Raw genomic sequence first — 19,942 nt, 5'->3', positions numbered from 1 at the left:
TTTAATATGACTGTCGCTAAAGTGCAATAAAATAAATAAATTTGATTGATATTTTAAAAAATAAAATAAAAAGTGACTAACATTTTTTTTTGAGAGAGTGACTAACATATTAATGTATGAATAAATAAATAAATAAAAAGTAACTAAAAATGTAAACCAATATAACTCTATGCGGAAACCTTATTTTATATAATATAATTTTTAGGGGATTATATAATATTACTATAGAATAGATAGATTTATGTCTAAATAATATAAATTTAAATTTCAATAACTATATTACTCCATTATTCCATGTGTATTTTATTATAAGTAGTTTTTGACATTTTCACATATATTAAGAATTGTGGATAATTTTGTATTGAAAAGAGAAATTGTGAATGATTTTACAAAACTATCTGTTATTAATTATATGGGAAAAATATATTAAAAAAATAGAAAAAAATGTGTACATTAAATTTAATTTTTGAATTTGTAATAAATTGAATGCACAAAACTTTAAAAAATATTTCTATTTTTGAGTTTCTTAACATGTGCCCTAAGTAACAAGTTAACATTTAAAATAAAACCAATTTTTTTCTTTCCCAAAGTGACTTCTTATAAAATACAAAAGTGGTAATGCTAATGAATGCCCTAAAATCACTCTTTAAAGACTTTAATACTCTCTCCGATTGCATTTATAAACAAAAAAAAAAAACTTTTTAGTTTCATTGAATAATTAATGTATTTGGTCATATTTATAAACGAGATACATTACTTATTCAATAAACCTAACAAGTTGTTAAAGTTGTTTTTTGTTTATAAATGTGACTAGAGGGAGTAGCAAATTTTGATGGAAACTTGTGCATGCATCGAAAATTGAAGTATTATACTCCCTTTGTTGCCAATTATAAGCAAATTTGACTTTTTAGGTTCATTCAATTAACGATGTATGTGGTTCATATTATATACTAAATATATCATTAATTGAATGAAGCTAAAAAGTTAAATTTGCTTACAATTGACAATAGAGGGGGTACTTTTTAATAAATTTTTTTAACTGGGAATCAGTAAACAATGCCACACTAGTTAGCAAAACGCTTATTTAATTATTCTCATAAATTAAGGGAAAATGTTAATCGGTGTCCCAGCTCAGAGACGCTGCTTATGGAATCAAATACATAGTATTACATTGTTCGGTCAATGCTTTAAAGTTTAAAAAGTATTAAGAAAAATGTATAAGTGAGGGAGAGAGAAAAATGATTTTACATGCTCTTTTCAAGTATTAGTGTATATTCTATTATCATAAATGGAAAGTGAAATATATTGAATTGAGAGTGATAATAAAAAAATAATAATTAATGTTACATTAAAAAGTGAAAGGAGTCCGTTATTTTAGGACAATATTTTTTTACAAAAAGGTCAATTAATATAGGACAAATCAAGTACTCCATCCGGTCCTATTTATAAGAGAAATAGGTCAATTAATATAGGACAAATCAAGTACTCCATCCGGTCCTATTTATAAGAGAAATTTTGGTCAACAAAAGTTAATGTATTTGGTTAAAAAATTGGATCAAATACATTTACTTTTGTTGACCCAAATTTCTGTTATAAACATGACTGGAGGGAGTATTATTTTTGAGTTAAAACTTTTTTTTTTTTACTTCATTAACCAATGCATGTGCCTCATGGACATTTGTCAGGACAGGGCACCTCTCAGGCAGCATGACTCTAAAAAACTTAATTCCCTTAAAAAAAAAAAATTAAGAACTTAATTGACTTTAATGAAGATGATGTAAGAACTTTTTTGTAAGAGTGAAAGCTAAAAAAATGACACATCAGATGAGTGAGTCACTCAAAGCAACTCTTCACCTCTCTCATGCTTTCCCTCCATTTACTCTTTTCGAACAAACTTTACATCAACACATTCACACTCTCATTCTCAACAACTATGAACAACATTGCATAATTCATTCTAATACTCATTGATCAAAATTAATAATCTCATAACCCAATCTTAATTTCCTTATATATACTAACCCAATGGTACCAATTTCAGATTTCCCATTAATGTTCATTCCACCAGCTATGCCTTCTTCACCTTCTTCTCCCAAACTCGTTCACTCCGAACCTAATCCCAATCCCATTCCCGAACCTGATCCTAATCCCGAACCTAATACCTCTCACAATGCTCCATCTTCTCCTCCACAAACCACCGCAAACAAACCACCTCCAACCGCCGCAGAAATCGCGGCGCGATATATTCTACAATCCCCGCCGTTATCTTTTGCACCAAAACCACTGACTACGTCGGAAGTTACGGCGGAGTTCGGTGTCGTCGACGATCTTCCATCGTTAACTATTGAAGAACCGAAGCCACTGACTTCGATCTTAACAACTTCCTCCGGTGATCAGTTTTCTGGAACCTCTTGGTGGAACAAGCAGTTAGAAACTGGAATCTCTGCTCTTGCTGATCTTGCTAATCCTTCTGATGATGAAATTGGTTATCAAGGTTACTCGATTCACACAAATCTTGCTTCGTATAATAGCCGTAAACCTTTCGAATTCGATAATGGCGGTTGGTCTCCCGTTGATTACGGTTATAATTTCAACAATTTCTTCGCCACCGCGTCGTCGCCTAGGTCGCCTTCGTCGAAATTGGTGGTGCGTTATCATCATCATCATCATCATTAATTTGTTACTATTATATTTATTATTGTTTATTTTTTATGATGTATCGTGAATTTTGATAATTTCTGAAATTGAATGAATTTCTTGGTGCATGCATGAATAGCTGAATTATTAGTATTATTTTTTATTTTGAAAATTCGGTATCCCACTCGATCGTTTTGCAGGGAGCTGGAATTACGAATATGGGAAACACATGTTTTATGAGTGCAATTCTTCAGTGTTTTACACATACAGTGCAAATGTTTCTTGGTCTTCGTTATTGCACTCATGCATCTTCATGTAAGGATTTATATTTATTCAGTGTTGAATTTCTTGGCATTCTTTTGTGTTTTTCTTTAATTTTGAAAATAAATGATTATTAAGATTTTGATGTATGGAAATGGTTGGATTTGATTTTCAGGTGATGTGAAAGGTTTCTGTGTTATCTGTGCTTTCCGGGATCACCTTGACGATGCTTTAGAACGTTCTAGATTTCCAATTGTTCCTAGAGAGCTTGTTAAAAATTTGAACTGTATCCTTTTTTTATTGTTGTTAATTGGGAAAGTTTATCTATTTATTATTTGAATGTGTTGTGAATTGTGATCCATGACATATATGGTAACAGATTTTTCAGCTGGTTTTGTAAGAGGTAATCAGGAGGATGCACATGAGTTTATGCAATGTGCTTTGAATAAACTGCAAAGAGGCTTCCCAGTTGGAGAAGAAAATCTAATTGATCAAATATTTGGGGGTCTTCTTGTTAGCAAAGTATGTATGATCACATTAATTCAATTATTTTTTATTCTTGTAGTTTATTATTGGATAATTAATCAACTTTCTGTCATTTATAAGATTTTAAGTTATGGTCAGCATTTACATTGCACAGTGTTTTAAAATAATGTATAGAGCTACAATTTAAGTTACATCATTAGGCTTTTTGGTATCTCTGCAGTTGCAACTATGATTTAGAAAAAAATTGGCTGATTCTGCCACAATTGTAATCGTGGCGGTTGAAATACCTTGGTGCCACAATTGTAATTGTGTTAATTGTGGTGGTCGAAAAACCTTGGTTTGATGGTGTCACATCACCAAGTGTAGTTGCTAACTTAATTTAAAATCACACTTCTTTGCATAGTTTTAAATTGGGGATGCGGTTTTTGTTGTGGCCACACTGCAAACCTTTACATTGAGGTGAAATGCAGGAAAATGTGTCCGATGCAGTTGAAATTGTAGTTGTGATATATCATTGCGGAGACTTCAAAATCCAGAATATTGTGCGGTGGAGGATAGCAATTTATAACCATGCTTCTTTGTGCTTTCATTATTCTCCGATGATTTTAATTTTATCTTGTATTGATGTTTGTTATTATTCAGCTTCGATGTTGCTGCTGTGGTCACTCTTCTGATAAATTTGAGCCATCGATCGACATGAGTTTAGAGATAGAACATGTGAGTACCATTCAGCAGGCTCTGGAATCTTTCACCATGGTAGAAAAGATGGATGGGAAGTTTACTTGTAGTGGCTGCAACCAAGAAGTAACTATGGAAAAACAGCTTCTGCTTGATACAGCTCCTTCAGTTGCAGCATTTCATTTGAAAAGGTTTCTAAAAGATGGAGACTCTGTTAAAAAAATTGACAAATATGTTGATTTCTCTAAGGAACTGGACCTGAAGCCTTATACATCTGGTAGTAGCAGTGACAATGTAAGTTTGGAATTCCTTTTACACTTCAATACATTTTTTCAAGTTTTTGGCTTTAAATTGTGGTTCGATTGTGGTTAAACTAAAGACATTTAAATTGCAATAAAATGTGGAAAATTAAGCTCGATGTTTTAGAAATTACGATTTTAATGCTATTGGAGAGATCTTAAAATCCTTAATGTTCTGCCACAGTTGCATTTGTGAACTGCAATTTAAATAATTGTCCCAATTTCTCTGAGTTCCATATTTTTTGTACTCATATAACAGGTACTTTTGAAGTATGAGCTATATGCTGTTGTCGAGCATAGGGGACCTTCACCTAATTCAGGGCACTATTTTTGCTTTGTGCGTTCTGCTCCAGACAAATGGTATTTGATGGATGATGATAAGGTAAAATATAGTGGAAAATTCTTTCTTTAGGCTAGCTTAACCCTTTTTACCTATTTACATAGGTTCTGTTTGAAAATAAAAAGTGATAGTATAATTAGTATTGAGTCATATATATGCTCATGCATTGTTTAATTAATGCCTGTGGATTTTGCAAAATTTTAAATTGCGCACATAATTTAAGCATTTACTAGTAATTTGCTACTTTAAATTACTATTTGCAGATAGAACATAGATTGTGCTTTTTTAAAGAATGTTTTGCAATTTTGTTGTTAATAATTTGTTGAAATGTGAATCATTATTTGTCTGATAATTAATTTCTTTTCAGGTTTCTAGTGTTTCTGAAGAAGAAGTTCTGAATCATAAGGCATACATTCTGTTTTATGCCCAACAAGGTACACCCTGGTTCTCTAGTATTGTGGAAAATGAAGAGACAGCTCCAAAATCAAAATATTTACACAACAAATATGGTTTTGATTGTGATAATAATGGAGAAAAGGATGATAATGACTCAACCGATGCAAATTATGATAACTGTGTGAGTGATATGGATGAAGAATGTGATTCCGGAATGCAAGATGTTTCACCTTGATCAAGAGCTAGTGTCATGTTCAGCAGAAGTTCCGTTAATGGGGTGAGAGAATTTGGTTAGTTTTAAGGTTCCCCATCATGTAAAATTTGTTCAATATTATCTCCTTTTACTTGTTACAGAAAATTGTTTCTATAGATGAATATGATTCTCATACAGACTAATGAAAGTCATAGAGGTAAATACTCCGAGGAATGTAGTTAAGGTCAATGGTTAAATTTTCAGTGTTTTTTCGTAAAAATCTTTGATATTGAAAAATTCTATGGTTAATGGTATATTTGGATCTGAGTTGACACATCAAATCTTGCGTTCTGATGTATGTTGAACGTGAATATTACAAAGCTACAATGTTAGGCTTCTGCGCAGCCGTGCTATTGCAATGCAATTTCATAAAAATCCATCGTGGATCCAAAAGCGTTCACTAAATACATTCTTGATTAAAGTTGTGTTGCAGATAACTTGAAATCGTGATGCTGCAGTCGAAACCACAATTCACAATTGCAGACCTCTTTTAACAATTGCAGTAAAGGTTTTAATTTTGTTCCAAATAGTTAAAGCTGTTTTTTCATTTAGGAACACTAAAAATTTTTACTGCTAGAAGAAGTTTAGATAAGAAAAGAGATAGCAATATATTATCTTTACAACATTTTTTTGTGGTAAGTGTTTAAAAAAAAGTGTTTTGCTAACGAGATTAGTTGAACCTACAAATAATAGTGTGTATTAAAAGAAAGTGTTAGGGAGGGTTTCACTATTTCTTGATTTATACTTTGACTATTTTTGCTTTAGTATCTTACTCCTTGTGATTCTTTTCTTATTCAAACTCAATGCAACAAATAGTGTTAGCCTCTTTGCATGCAAACTAGTAGATTACACCACAAGTTCAGAGGTACAAAGGTTACTCTATCATGAATCCAACATCAATTATCCCTTTTCTGCACAATTGGATTGATGCTTAGTTTGCTTACATGTAAAGTTTCCCTTTTTTTTTTTTTTGTAATTGTGAAATTTCCCCTGCATCTAGTTCTATATAATCCAGTGGAGTTTCCATCGCCACCTTAAGTTGCTCCTTTCAAGCATTTTTTCAATGAATCTTTTAGAAGTTAAAGGATCAAAATGAAGATATCGGAGAAAAGATAAAGAGCCAATAACATACTTTAGCATAAACTTTATATTTTAACTTTTATAATAAATTCGCACCTGGTTGGATTTCTACACCCCTAAAAAAATGTTGGTCTCCAAAAAAAACTAATTGTTACTGATTTCTCTAAAAAACTAACTGTTACCAATTGATTATTGTTCGTGTGAAACTCATTGAGTGCTAGCTTTTTGATTAGCAGCATTATGGTTATCTTTGGCATATGAAGCCTTCGATAAAAAATTTAATGGTCAAATATAAATTGACATAAAAATTATTGAGTTATTTTTTTGAAAGATAAAAATTATTGAGTTCTTGAAAAAATAATGAAAAAAAAAGTACAATTTTTTTCTCTCATTTTATTTACTTTCAATAGCAACAATTCAAATTATCATAAAAAATAGCAACTATGATTATTTTTTTCTCTCATTTTATCTATGTTCAATAGCAACAATTCAAATTATCATAAAAAAATAGCAACTATTAAATTCATATCGAAAAAGTGATGTAGACATTGAGAGATGAAGATAATAAAAAGTGACGTGGTATACGTAATAGATTGAGAGAAAATAAGTATTAAATGTGTATGAATATCTGGGGTGTCCAAATATTGTTGCATCGTGAAATACAAGCATTTTTATTATAAAAGAAATGTGAATATTCTTGTTTCATCAATTATGATAGATCACCATCTTTTTAAAATCTTAGCTTAAAATGAACATTCTTCTGGAGCAAGTGTTCTCAACCCCGAATTAAAAAAGCCAAGAATTTCCACGGTTTAGTTTTGATCAATTAGCTTGCACCCTTCTTTTGTTTTCATTCTTCTACTTATAAATAAGGGTCTTGTGAGTAATATTTGTCTTGAAAGCTGTGTAATCAATGCATTAAAAAATTAAAAAGTGTCTTTTTTGACTTTCACTTTCTTCTTTTAGCTTCCTTAACAAGTGCCCCGGGGCACTCGTTAACATTTTCCTATAAATAAAGGGTCATATTAACTTGTTTTCTTAGGGCACGTGTTAAGAATTCTATAAATGGTAAATGTTTATTACAAAACATTAATTTCCAATAGATTAACTCAGTCTCTCTCCACTTTTTGATAGATTACAATGGTATACATTTTTTGTCCCTATAAAGTTGGGAACTTATAAGTTTAGTCTTACTTAATTTTAATAGGTTTTCAGTCCCTACAAAAAAAAATTACTTCTAATTTTAGTCCCAGTTACAACAAAGTTTGTTTAATTATCATTAAACTCTAAAATTTTTGAACGATTTTTTTGAGACAAGTTTAGAACACTATGAAAGATTCATTCACTAAAATTTAGAATTTTTTAACATAAAACAAATTAAATATGAATTTTTTAAAACGACAAAAGTTAAAGATAAAATTAACAAAATTTGGACATAGAAATCAAATTTTGCGACAATTTTTTGCAGAGTAACTTTTAGTAATGCTCTTAACACGTCTGCAAAAAATTGTTCAAAAACTCTAGAGTATAAGCATTAATTAAACAAATTTGAATTGGGGATGGACTAATACTGAGCGCATAATTTTTTTTTAGGGAATAAAGAACTATTAAAATTAAGTAAAGACTAAACTTAAAAGGTTCCAATTTTATAGGGACTAAAAACATATTTAACTCTATTAAAATAAATAAATTTATTAAAATAAAATGATATATAGTTATTCATAGATCCCATTTAAAAAAAATAATGAGCCGTTAAGTTTGAGAAATTGATCTCGTCGAAGAAAAGTTGGAGATATTAAATGTTTATTAGGTAATAAGTAATAACATTAAAAAAAACTTAGTATAACATGAATGAAACGTATATGTTAGGCCTACTAAAGCACAAAACGTCAGAGTCTATCTATATATCTATCCATTTTCATAGAGCTTCTTTTTTTGGTAGTGTATTTTCATAGAGCTTCTTAAGAGGTATTAAAGAGTTTAGAATTTTTTCAAAGATAATATATGATATTTATAGGGATTAGTTTTTTTTATTTTTTTTATTTTCATAAGGCAAGAGCATAGTGGCATTAAAAAGAATAGTGGTCAACTAAATTGGAGCCATACTCTAATCTTTTGTCAATTGCTCATATATATTATTAAAAAAAAAGAAAAAAAATACATAAAAATTAGGAGGACATAAAACCTGACTCAGTCAATCCATACAAATCAACCCTAACAGGTAATACATTAAGAACAACACACAATAGATCCAACCCTAATCGAACATCATTACATTTATGAGAACCAAATAGGTCTATAATTTGGCGAATGAAACGACCGTCAACACAAAATCGGACCACGTATCAACTCCCTTCAACAACAACAACAAGCATTAACGACTCTTTCGAGTCCACACAGTCTCATTTCAATCTACGAAACCACATACAATTGACAGTGGGGAATGGATTCGATCGCCAACACGGTAATTAGCGAAACCACAAACACCAACCGTTTACTACGATCTTCAACAAAGTAACATCCATTTCTGAACCGACTGCCAACATGGATCAGATCCAAGGACCAACAACCCATGCGAGAAAATCATAGCAAGCATACCAACGCTTTCAAGCTGAACAACACAACAAACCAAGATCTAAGACATCCAAATACAGACGAACAAAGAACTTTGAGGCAAGAACGAGTCCAAACATCAATAGAACCCGTGGTGGGTGAGATGGTGGCAATCTAAACGCCTTGAAAACTGCAGATATCAACCGGAAAATCTAAACATAGAACATAACATATCGTTAACGGATCATCATTAATCCGACACGATTTAGAGGAAACCATAGCGAACCCAAAATCAAAGAGGCTGGGCAAGCTTATAGACAAACAACTGCCACTGAATATGGAGGTGGAGCTGTTAAGAAAACAACATAAAACCGGTCAAGAGCCGACAGTGACGATAATGTAACGGATACGAACGCGCCACCACCGACCAAGCTACGGTGGTACGGCCGTGAAAGGCGTCGCACCACATAGGGTCTAGTTTTTTAGGTGGTATTAATGTATACATACGTTTTTTTAAATTTTTTTTTATAAATTAATTGTACATACTGTACTTTTAAAACAATTTTAAAATTTTGGGTTAAATATGTTTTTGATCTTTATAAATATACCAATTTTTTGTTTTAGTCCCTCTAAAATTTTCATTCGACGTCTCTATAAAATTTTCAAGCACCATTTTTTGTCCAAACTTTTTAGTCAACTCTTGTGTAGCCTTTGTATTTTCTAATGTCATTGTGGAGAAATGTGTAAAATATTGTAAAAGTCTCTCCCAAATAAAATTAGAATTTGTTAACATTGAATTAAATATAATTTTTTAACCGGGAAAAATATAAAAATTCATGTTTTGTTATTTTTTTTGGGAGAGATTTTTATTATATTATAAAATTATCCGCAAAATTTTATTAAAAAATAAGAATTCTACATATGATTTTACTTAAAAGAAAGGACTAAAAGTGGAGATGGAAAATTTTGGTGAACTAAAAATCGAATAAATTTTTTAGAGGGTCTAAAACGAAAAATTTTATGCATTTATAGGGACCAAAAATATACTTAACCCTGAAATTAAAAAGTTAGTTTCTTTTTTGACTAAATATAAAAGTTAGTGTGTCTTTTTTTTTGAACAATCTTAAAAGTTAGTGTGTTAAACACGGTTGAAATGAATAAAACTCGTTTTCTTTTGAAGCAGTTTAGCCCTTTTCAACTCTCCTTACGAAAATGTAGAACCCTCACACTAACCCTTCCATTCTTCATTACATAAGTTCTTGATATTTTTGAGGCCACGTGCAAACTAGAAAAAAAAAGACTTTCCTTAAAATTTTTACTGCAAAATCATTAATTATTCATTCATCTTCAAAATTATTTTTGAAAAGCAAAGCAATAATACTCTGTAACATAGCTGTTTCTTTATGAACATTTGGATGAATCACAAGAGTTGGTGATGTGAACTTTACGTCTTGATATTAGTGATCTACACGCCTTCTTCTGGTATGCTCTTTCACCAAATAGGGAGGACGAAGGTGTAAGTGCCAAAACACTTTTGTATCAATATAAAACATGATATGTGATAGAAAAATAGATTGCAAGAAAAGATGTGTTGAATGTGTATGAATATTTGGGATGTTAAAATATCATTGTTGCATAGTGAAATACACACATTTTTTTTAACAAAAAATGTGAATATTCTTGTTTCATCAATTATGATAAATCACCATTTTTTTTAAATCTTAGCTTAAAATTAACATTTTTCTAGAGCAAGTGTTCTCAATCCCGAATTCAAAAAGCCAACAATTTCTGCGGTTTATTTTTGATCAATTAGCTTGCACCTTCTTTTGTTTTCATTTTTCCACTTATAATATTGTTAATTACAAAAATGAAAGTAACACTACAAAAAATAATTACAAAAATGGAAGGAAATATAATCATTCGGTGGACATAAGAAGATAGTTTTTCATGATAGTGCATCAATTTGCATGAACTCAACATTGTAAATAATAATATATTACTATTAATTAAAGTTTATAAGAATCCTTACAACATTATCTTATTCTTGTTGATATATTCTACAGAATATATATGGTTATTAGGAGGATAGCTACATATTATTTATGAAGACATCACTATAGGCTTAGTGATGACCATCAGGTACCTAGGGAATAAAGCCTCCTTCATCACCGACCGCGGGTTGAACTGGAAGGTCACTATTTTGGGGTTGATAGCCGGGTGAACCCTGGGGAACATAGGAACCTTCATCACCTGGTGCACCAGGAAGTCCTCCAGGCAGTCCTCCAGATCCTATGACTCCATCACCCAAACCTGGGAAATAAACTGGAAGGTGTGCACCTACCGGTTTATAGCCATCTTGATCACGATCGACACCACTAGTCGGTCCTCCATTTCCTCCACCCACATCCTCATAATCACGATTGTCGTAGAGTTTTCTAGTAGCAGAACACATGCTTAAACCCAACAGCACAAAGAGAGCAATGCTTAGAACTTTCGAAGTTGCCATATGAAAAATTGTTTGAATCTTGCACAACTGGACTGAGGTTTCAAGATTCATCAGACGGGTATTTGTAGGAACGGAACTAGGCTATGAAATAGTGCAAATGTGCATTTTGTGCTGTGTTGTCCCACATTGAGGACCTCATAATTAATATACATTTGTCCCTAAATTTATATTCTCCTTGATTTTTTTTCTTCTTTTTCCTTTTTTACAAACCCCGTTCAAATATTCATGTGCATTAATATATCCCTAACAATCCTTCAAATAAAATATATATCCATAACAAAAATGCTTAATGGCACGACATGATATGTTGTGTATTCCAAAAGAGAATTTTAAATTTATTTTAATTAAAATTTGTTGGAATAATAGTGTGAAGTTAGAAGGAAGTTAGAAGGTTGGAAGATATATTAAACACAGTCATTAGAATTTGAATTATTGTTGTGTGAATCGAAAAAATTGTGTGCGAAGGTCCGATTAAAATATATTACACATTAGTAGCGTTTATATTGTGATTTTTTTAAGTACCCGATAATTATATAAAGTAATGGTAATTAATTTTTTAGATTCATGTATGTCACTTTTCATAATTTTAACCCATGTTGGTTGTGATAAGATTGAAAATTCAACCAAGTTTTTTATCTTTCCTCCATTCATATCCAATTAGTCTGTTTTCTCCACTTTCGTTGGTTATTATATATATATTTGTTTATCTTATCTACAAGAGTACTTGACTGTTCAAATTGCTGCCACAATTTTAGCTAAATTCAGTTACAAAATCTCTATATAGATAAAAGACTTTAGTTAAAAAAACTCCAAATAGTTGTATTGATTTATCGAGAATTGTTTATCTCTTCTCTCTCTTTCTACTCAATGCATTTCCTAGCCACTTTTTTCTTTTTTTTTTCCCTTTCCCAAATAAGTGTGTTCTTAATATCATAGTTCCTTTTGAGGTATATTGTCCATTCAGAATCAAGAATGGTTTTAAGAGCGTATTATCTTCAATAATTCAGGCCCCTTCAAAATAAAGAGTATTTTTAAGATCATGATCCCTTTTGAGGAAAAATGTCCCTTCAAAATTATAAATGATCATAAGAGTGTAATCCCTTTCGATATTTTCTACCCTTGAAGAAGTTAAAGATTAGAATGATGGCAGCACCATAATTGAGTGGTCGTAGTATCATAGTTGCAGAAGTTAGAGCTTTGAAATGGTGGTAGTTTCCTATTTGAGTGGTCGTAGTACCTTAATTTGAGAAGTTAGAGGCTAAAAATGGTGGTAGCATTATATCTGAGTGTTCACAATACCATAGTAGAGTGGTCATAGTACCACATTTAAGTGGTTTCAGTCTCAATTTCAACTGTACTTTGTACCATATTGGTGGTGTAATTATAGAATGGATCCTACAATGCAGTAGGACTCCGAGATAGTTGTAGCTGAGTTGTTTTATTCTAGAGGAGACGTGGTTCATTATCTACTTGCACAATTTATGGTCACATCCACGAAACATGTTAAAGAGAGCAACATAATCGTGACTTATCCCAGTAATAACTTTGGTGGATGAAAATTCATTTTCAAAACATACTTTGGAAATCTTAATGCAACTGTTTTGAATTCCAAAAACCCAACAAAATTTGATTTAAACAATTGACTTAAAGCCATGTAATTATCGTGTAGTTTCGTTGTTGGTCGATGTGATGAGTTCAATATGAATCTAGAGGGGGGCAAATATACTCTTGATTTTAAAAATTATTCGGAAATGTGGTTTTATAAATTTTGTGAAATCGACTTGACCATTGAAACTAATGCAATTATCTTCATGAATGACTAAGTAAGCAATACGATAATAGTATAATTCAACTTTGAATGAGGATTTCACAATTGAACTATTATTATTCAATCAAAAAATATTACACAAGTTAGGTCCAAATCCAAATCAATCTCAAACCAAACCTAAACTTTTACAAATAATAACTATCACAAGAATTAAACAATTTTGATCTATGATGAATTAATTGACAAGGAAATATCAACTATGTCAAGTAATTGATTTGTTAAATGTATCTTCAAGATATTATTAGAAAATCATGTTCTAAAATATTCAACCACTTAGCATATGCTTCAATTAATCTAACCAACAATTAACATAGATCAAATTATATGTTGCAAGAAATAAAGAGAAAGGGAGAAGAAAACACCGAATTTATAACCCCCAATCGTCCTCGCTATGGGATACATTCTCTCCATAGAGAAAAATCTCTACGGCCTTCTACTAGTAAGTTAAAAGATTACATAGTCAATTACAAAGGTTTATTTAATTTACGAATCAACCCGATCCTAAATGATTTGAATCATTTGTACTCTTGCAAGAATTGATTCAAATCACTAAAGCAGGGATAATTTGGCAAGGAAATGATTCAATTCAATGGATGGTTAACAGAAAATAAACCAAATAAAACGTTTGAAAAATAACATTTTGAAAAGAAATTTTTCACCAGGCTTATTCCAAAAAACCATATATCTATAGACAAGTTTTTGAAAACTTAGGAAGACACATGCGATGTTAAAGATCTAGATGAAACTGGTGCCTTACAATATAAACTAGGCTAGTAAAACAAAAGCATTATCAATCTAACGAAATCAAGAGGTAAACATCATCACAACTATGGTTGAACCACCGAGAGCGCGAACTGCATTTGTTTGTGTAATATGTTGTTCACAATAGCATTGATCATATCCTTAGATATATTATATCCTCAGTATAGTTCATCAGTATGGATGAGTGTTATCCAACCACACTACCACTAATTCTGAATGGTAATTCCCCGACATCTTATTATAAATTCAAGATGGTATTTACCCCGGTAGCTCCTAAGTTGGAAAGATATATTACCCGACCATCTTATATTTTCGTCAGCAACATAGATACATGTTTTAATATTTCACATATTTTGATGTTTATCTTATATCTCACGGACTACGTAACAGAAAACTCCCAATGCTAAAGAATGTCAAATGTTGCACCATCTTTCGGGATAGGTTCGGAGAATCCCACTCGAGAGCTAGCCGCTATCCACCTCTGCAGGCGATGCCTCCAAATAAGGGATGAAAGGAGTCACCCCTTGAATAAAGCCAGACTTCCTCGAATTGACAACCCAAACTCGCAACCTAAATAAATTGCAATAAAAATATTCCTCCATAAATATGCACTTCAAAAATCATAGATGCAGGAAGAAATAAGAAAATCCATTCAAGATTAAGAAAGCAACGGGCATGTACGCCATAGTCCAAAATCTTGAAAAACAATTCAAATGTTCACTGCTACTCGTTTTTGTAGCAGTACTTCTTGTTTCTCACTGATCTTGCAATCATACTCCATCGTCATAATGACTTTAGCACACCCTAAAGTGCAGAGTCAACATAAAGCCTGAAAAAGGCTAACCTACTATGTAACCATTCCATTATTCCAGAGCCTTCACGTCGAAGGCCTTAATCATACTCCACGACCCTAACCTCAAAATGCCTTAATTCTTCTCTACGACGTTGACGTCAAAAGCCCTTGATCATTCTCTACGACCCTAATCTCAAAAGCCTTCAATCATTCTTCATGGCCTTCAACGCTAAGGGCCTCAATCATCCTTCATTGTCTCCACTTTGAAAGAGCTACTACTCATTTTTCATGATGATCTACAGTTCAAGATCTCTAAATTGCCCTTCCACGACCCGAACTCAAGGCCCCATAAAAAGGCCTCAAAGAGTCCATCTGCTCATTATAATGGATATCAATTCTTGAGTGAAGACGACCCCAAAGGACTACTACTAAAAAACTCGTTTATAGTGACAGTATGAATCCGTCGCAAAAATGGGAAAATCCTGCCGCACACAATTTTGTGATGTGCACTCCCAAAATCTATCATAATAATGGGCGTCGAAAATCATCGCAAGGGATTTTCATTTCCCTCACAATTTGCGATGGTAATCTATCTGTTACATCCTAGAAAAATCCGTCACTAATTAGTGATGGAAAGAACAAAACCGTCACAAATTTCTGAGGGAAAAATATATTACAAATTTATAAGAGAATTTATCTGTCGCAAGTTTTTTTTGAAAATTTAAGTAGATTCACACAAGTTCTTGGAAACTTCTTTTGAGACGCATTAAATTTCGTCGCAATTAGCAATTTATATTTTATTTTTTGCTGAATGAAAATAGGTGTAGGAAATTTCCCGATTCTTTCTCAAAATACATTTGTAATATTAAATGAGATGAATCACAAATATCAAAAAACATTTAAGAAAACAAAAAATACATATAAATCACATTAATATTTGATTGGAAAAAGATTTTGATGGTTGCGTTCCCAAGTATAACACTGTATTTTTGCACCAAAATACATTGAAATTATAACTAATATAATATTATACCATCGTACATGAAACAATCATATAATAAATATCAAGTAGGTGGACACGGAGGTGGATCCTAACTTGAATGATGAGGCAGATCTGAATGTGGAGGTAGATGTGAATGACCTTGTGAAAAAGACTCGATAAATTGCTGGAACAACTCTCGGATGTGACTCCTCTTGAGATGCAAGAATCAACTCCTCATGAGTCTTCAACTGCTCCTTGAGTGCCATGTTTTCAATTGACATTTTATAAATTACAGTCCTCATATGCTCATATTCATATGGTGAGATGCCGTCAACGATCATCCGAATTTTGCGCCATAAGGGAAAATTCCACATATCCAAGCCCCAGAGGTATAAAAATAGGACATGATACACCAAAACAAGGTATACATCAGTTTAAAGAATAAATTTATCACTCTTTCATATATATATATATATATTGATTGTTGGTTCCATCCAACATTGTAGGTCGACACTTCACGAGCGACTATGCTTAAGTTGACTACTTACGACCCCTTAAGCAGATTGCAACTCATTACAAAGCTATCTATAAATGATCTTATATTAAGCGACAAAGGACGAATTGTTTGATTCCAAGGTGAAACAATTCTTGACAGGCTTTACTTACCTCTCGATCGAACTCTAGATTATTAGGGCCTTTTGCGATGGGAATCAGAGGGTTAACAAAAATAAAATATTATTAAGGGACAAATAAAAAGTAAAAAATGCAATTATTTAACCTAACAAATTCCATATAAAAAAATGCATTGCACACCAATTTCATTCCTATCCTCTTGCTTTTTTTTTTTGAAGAAAATATTTTCTACCATATTAATGATCTTACGGGTTAAAGATTATTTATTGGTTTCTATTATAGTCAAGAAAACCCGTGCGACACACGGGTCAAAAGTCTAATTAATTCTTCGTTTTAGTTCCTCTAAAAATTTCATTCGACTTTTAGTCCCTATAAAATTTTCAATCACCACTTTTGATCCTTATTTTTAAGTCAACTCTTGTGTAGCCTTTGTATTTCCTAATGAAATTGTGGAGAGATGTGTAAAATATTGTAAAAACCTCTCCCAAATAAAATTAAAATTTGTTAATCAAACATGAATTAACTATGAATTTTTAATTGAGAAAAATATAAAAATTCATATTTAATTCATATTTTGTTCAAAAATTCAATTTTTTTGGGAGAGATTCTTATTTTATTATAAACTTTTATGCAAAATTTTATTAAAAAATATGAATTCTATATATGAGTTTACTTAAAAGGATGGACTAAAAGTGAATATGGAAAACCTTTGGGAGACTAAAAATCGAATAAATATTTTAAAGGGACTACAATGAAAAGTTTGTATATTTATACAGACCAAAAACATATTTAACCTAAAAATTTAAAAATAGTTTCTTTTTTGACTGATTTAAAAGTTAGCGTGTCTTTTTTTTTTGTTGAACAAGTTTAAAAGTTTGTGTGTTTAACACGGTAGAAATGAATAAAACTCCTTTTCTTTTGTAGTAGTTTAGCCCTTTTCAACTCCTTACGAAAATGTGGAACCTTCACACTAACCCTTCCATTCTTCATTACAGACGTTCTTGAAATTTTGGAGGCCACATGCAAACTAGGAAAAAAACTTTCCTTACATGTTTTACAGCAAAATCATTAATTATTCATTCAACTTCAAGATTATTTTTGAAAAAAATATTTTAAATTAAAAGAAAAGCAATAATATACTCTGTAACATAGTTATTTATGTATGAACATATATATGGATGAATCACATGAGTTGGGGATGTGGACTTTACGTCTTGATATTAGTGATCTACACCATAGTTTTAAAAATCGGCTCGGACCTGTCGGTCGAACCGGTCCAACCGGAAACCAGAGGGGTGACTGGTTCGAGCTGTCTTGTGGATCGGGCATGTTTTTAAACCGGTGCGAACCGGTATGGCTCGGCCAAAACCGGTAAAAACCGGCGACTCGGCGGTTTTTATAAACCGGACCGGGTTAATACTTATTCATTCTTCAAACAAAAATCAGAAGAAAAAAGACAAACTCAGAACAAAAAATAAGAAAGGAAGGTAGGATTTAAAGAAAAGTTGCAGATTAATCAAGCAATCACGTGATTTTACTGAAGATGAGAAAAACACAAGAAGGGGGGGGGGGGTTGAATTGTGTTAGATTTTTCTTCATTTATCCTAAACTGAAGCACACTGATCAGAAGCAAAGTGAGACAGCTTCTGAAGTGATATTCAGGATCTAAATGCAGCGGATAAAAACAGAGAGAGAGAAGAAGAAAGACACAAAGCAATTATACTGGTTCTTTCCACAATCCGGAAGTAGTCCAGTCCCCCTTGCACTTCCAAGGAGAGTTCACTAAAATGTAATATCTGATTACAATTGCTCAAGCACACAGCAAGAGACTTCCTTTGCTCAAGCACACTTTGCAAGAGTCTTCCTATGCTCAAGAACACAATCAAGAGACTTCTATGCTCAAGCACAACTGCAAGAGACTTCTAATGAAACAAGATTACAAGGAAAAATGTTTGAGGTTGAACACTTGATATACAATCATAGGTGCTCAGATACAGACTCTTAAGACTTTAGAATTTCTAAGACTTGAACTTGAGAAACAGAAATTCTAAGTGAACTTTTGGATGTAGAATGATTTCAACAGAGTTTTGACGCTTTCAACTTTATTCTTCAAGTATTCACTCCTATTTATAGAGGTGTGAAATGAACGTTGTAAGTGCCAGCACATCCAAAAAGAGTCGTTGTTGAAGCTTGATCTTTCACCAATGATTCTTTGCCTGATTAAGTGATTGTCCTATGAAGGATCAATTTCAAATCCATTCCAGTTGAAAGGGATCATTTCTGCAGGCTTGGTTGTATATTCAGAGCTGTTATCTTGTCTTGTAGCAGAGACACAAAACAGAGTAGTGGAGAAGGTGGTTGTACAGTTCATACATAGTACAATGTCAACCCTCTTGTTCCTTTTTGCAAGCAAATGCCTTCAAATATTTTTGAAATGACCGTTGCAAAGTTCCACTAGTCTTCTGCCATCTTTAGACGAGTTTCAATCCATGAAACAACTCTTGAATCCTTGAATTCTACAAATTCAGTTGATCTTCAGCTTCTGGTGAAAATAGCTTCTGATGAAGTTGCTTCTGAGTAACTTGCTTCTGATGAACTTCAGCTTCTGATGACGTCATCATCTTCAGGAGCACTTTGTCTTCAGGAGCACTTTTGACTTCAGGAGCACTTTTCTTCAGACGCTTTAAAGCTTCCTTTTTGTAATTCCTTAGCTCTCTTTTATTCTTCAGAACCTTTACATGATGTAAATTTTTAACTATGGTCCTGTACACTTGAACAAATATTAGCTAGTCCAATTGACAATTTTTAATACCTTGTTATCACCAAAACTCTCTAAGGTTTATTGTTAAACACATTTTGTTCCAAAAATCTTCCCCTTTTTCATGATGACAAACAATAATATTTTAAAATTTGATCAATTATTGTTAATCTAATTAACAAGTTGACTTTGGGGTTCTGAGGTTTGTAAGCTCAGAGTATGAGGTTTGTAAGCTCTAACTCCCCCTGAGTCTGATAGTCTTTAAGGTGAGGTTTGTAAGCTCCCCCTAAGTTCTATCCAGGTTAATTAAATTCTTTTAATTGCGCAATAATATTTCAAAAAGATAAGAAGTAGATTATAGATAAAAAAATGGTTCAATTAATTTTATTTGAAATTTGATACTCCTTCTCACGTTCAGAGCTTATACCTTTCAAGTAAGAATGATAGAAGTTTTTCAAAATTAATTTTCAAATAACATTAACGGGGCTTAGAGCCTTTAAATACTATCACATATACTCCCCCTTTTGTCATTAGCAAAAAGAAAATAAACAAAAAGAAGAGATGAGAAAAACATATAGTAAAAAGTTCAGAGCAACATAAACATATAATCAGAGCATATAATCAGATCATAACATAATCAGAGCAGGAATAATAATGTATATTAGAGCAAACATATATTAAAGCATAAACAAGAGAT

The 19,942-nt window shown here is 32.0% G+C and overlaps 1 protein-coding gene across 1 annotated transcript; it reads left to right on the top strand.

Annotated features, from left to right (window-relative positions):
• The first annotated feature begins 1,898 nt into the window (after window positions 1-1,898).
• Window positions 1,899-5,631, top strand: LOC146900126 (ubiquitin carboxyl-terminal hydrolase 21-like). Its single transcript, XM_085735422.1, has 7 exons — window positions 1,899-2,646; window positions 2,838-2,952; window positions 3,074-3,184; window positions 3,278-3,420; window positions 4,027-4,356; window positions 4,621-4,743; window positions 5,069-5,631. Exons 1-7 carry the CDS (start codon window positions 2,026-2,028, stop codon window positions 5,330-5,332), a joined length of 1,707 nt encoding a protein of 568 aa, XP_085591548.1. The 5' UTR covers window positions 1,899-2,025; the 3' UTR covers window positions 5,333-5,631.
• The last annotated feature ends 14,311 nt before the right edge of the window (window positions 5,632-19,942 follow it).

Source organism: Medicago sativa, chromosome 8, assembly GCF_051527215.1.
Source record: "Medicago sativa cultivar Bolivia chromosome 8, Bolivia_mono, whole genome shotgun sequence".
NCBI lineage: Eukaryota > Viridiplantae > Streptophyta > Magnoliopsida > Fabales > Fabaceae > Medicago > Medicago sativa.
Note: the sequence above shows the minus strand (reverse complement) of the source record. Positions and strands in the feature narration are given on the sequence as shown.

Coding starts and splice junctions, on each gene's coding strand:
- LOC146900126 (XM_085735422.1), top strand. CDS start 2,026: ATGGTACCAATTTCAGATTTCCCATTAATGTTCATTCCACCAGCTATG. Junction 3,421..4,026: donor GGGGTCTTCTTGTTAGCAAA/GTATGTATGATC, acceptor GTTATTATTCAG/CTTCGATGTTGCTGCTGTGG. Junction 4,744..5,068: donor ATTTGATGGATGATGATAAG/GTAAAATATAGT, acceptor ATTTCTTTTCAG/GTTTCTAGTGTTTCTGAAGA.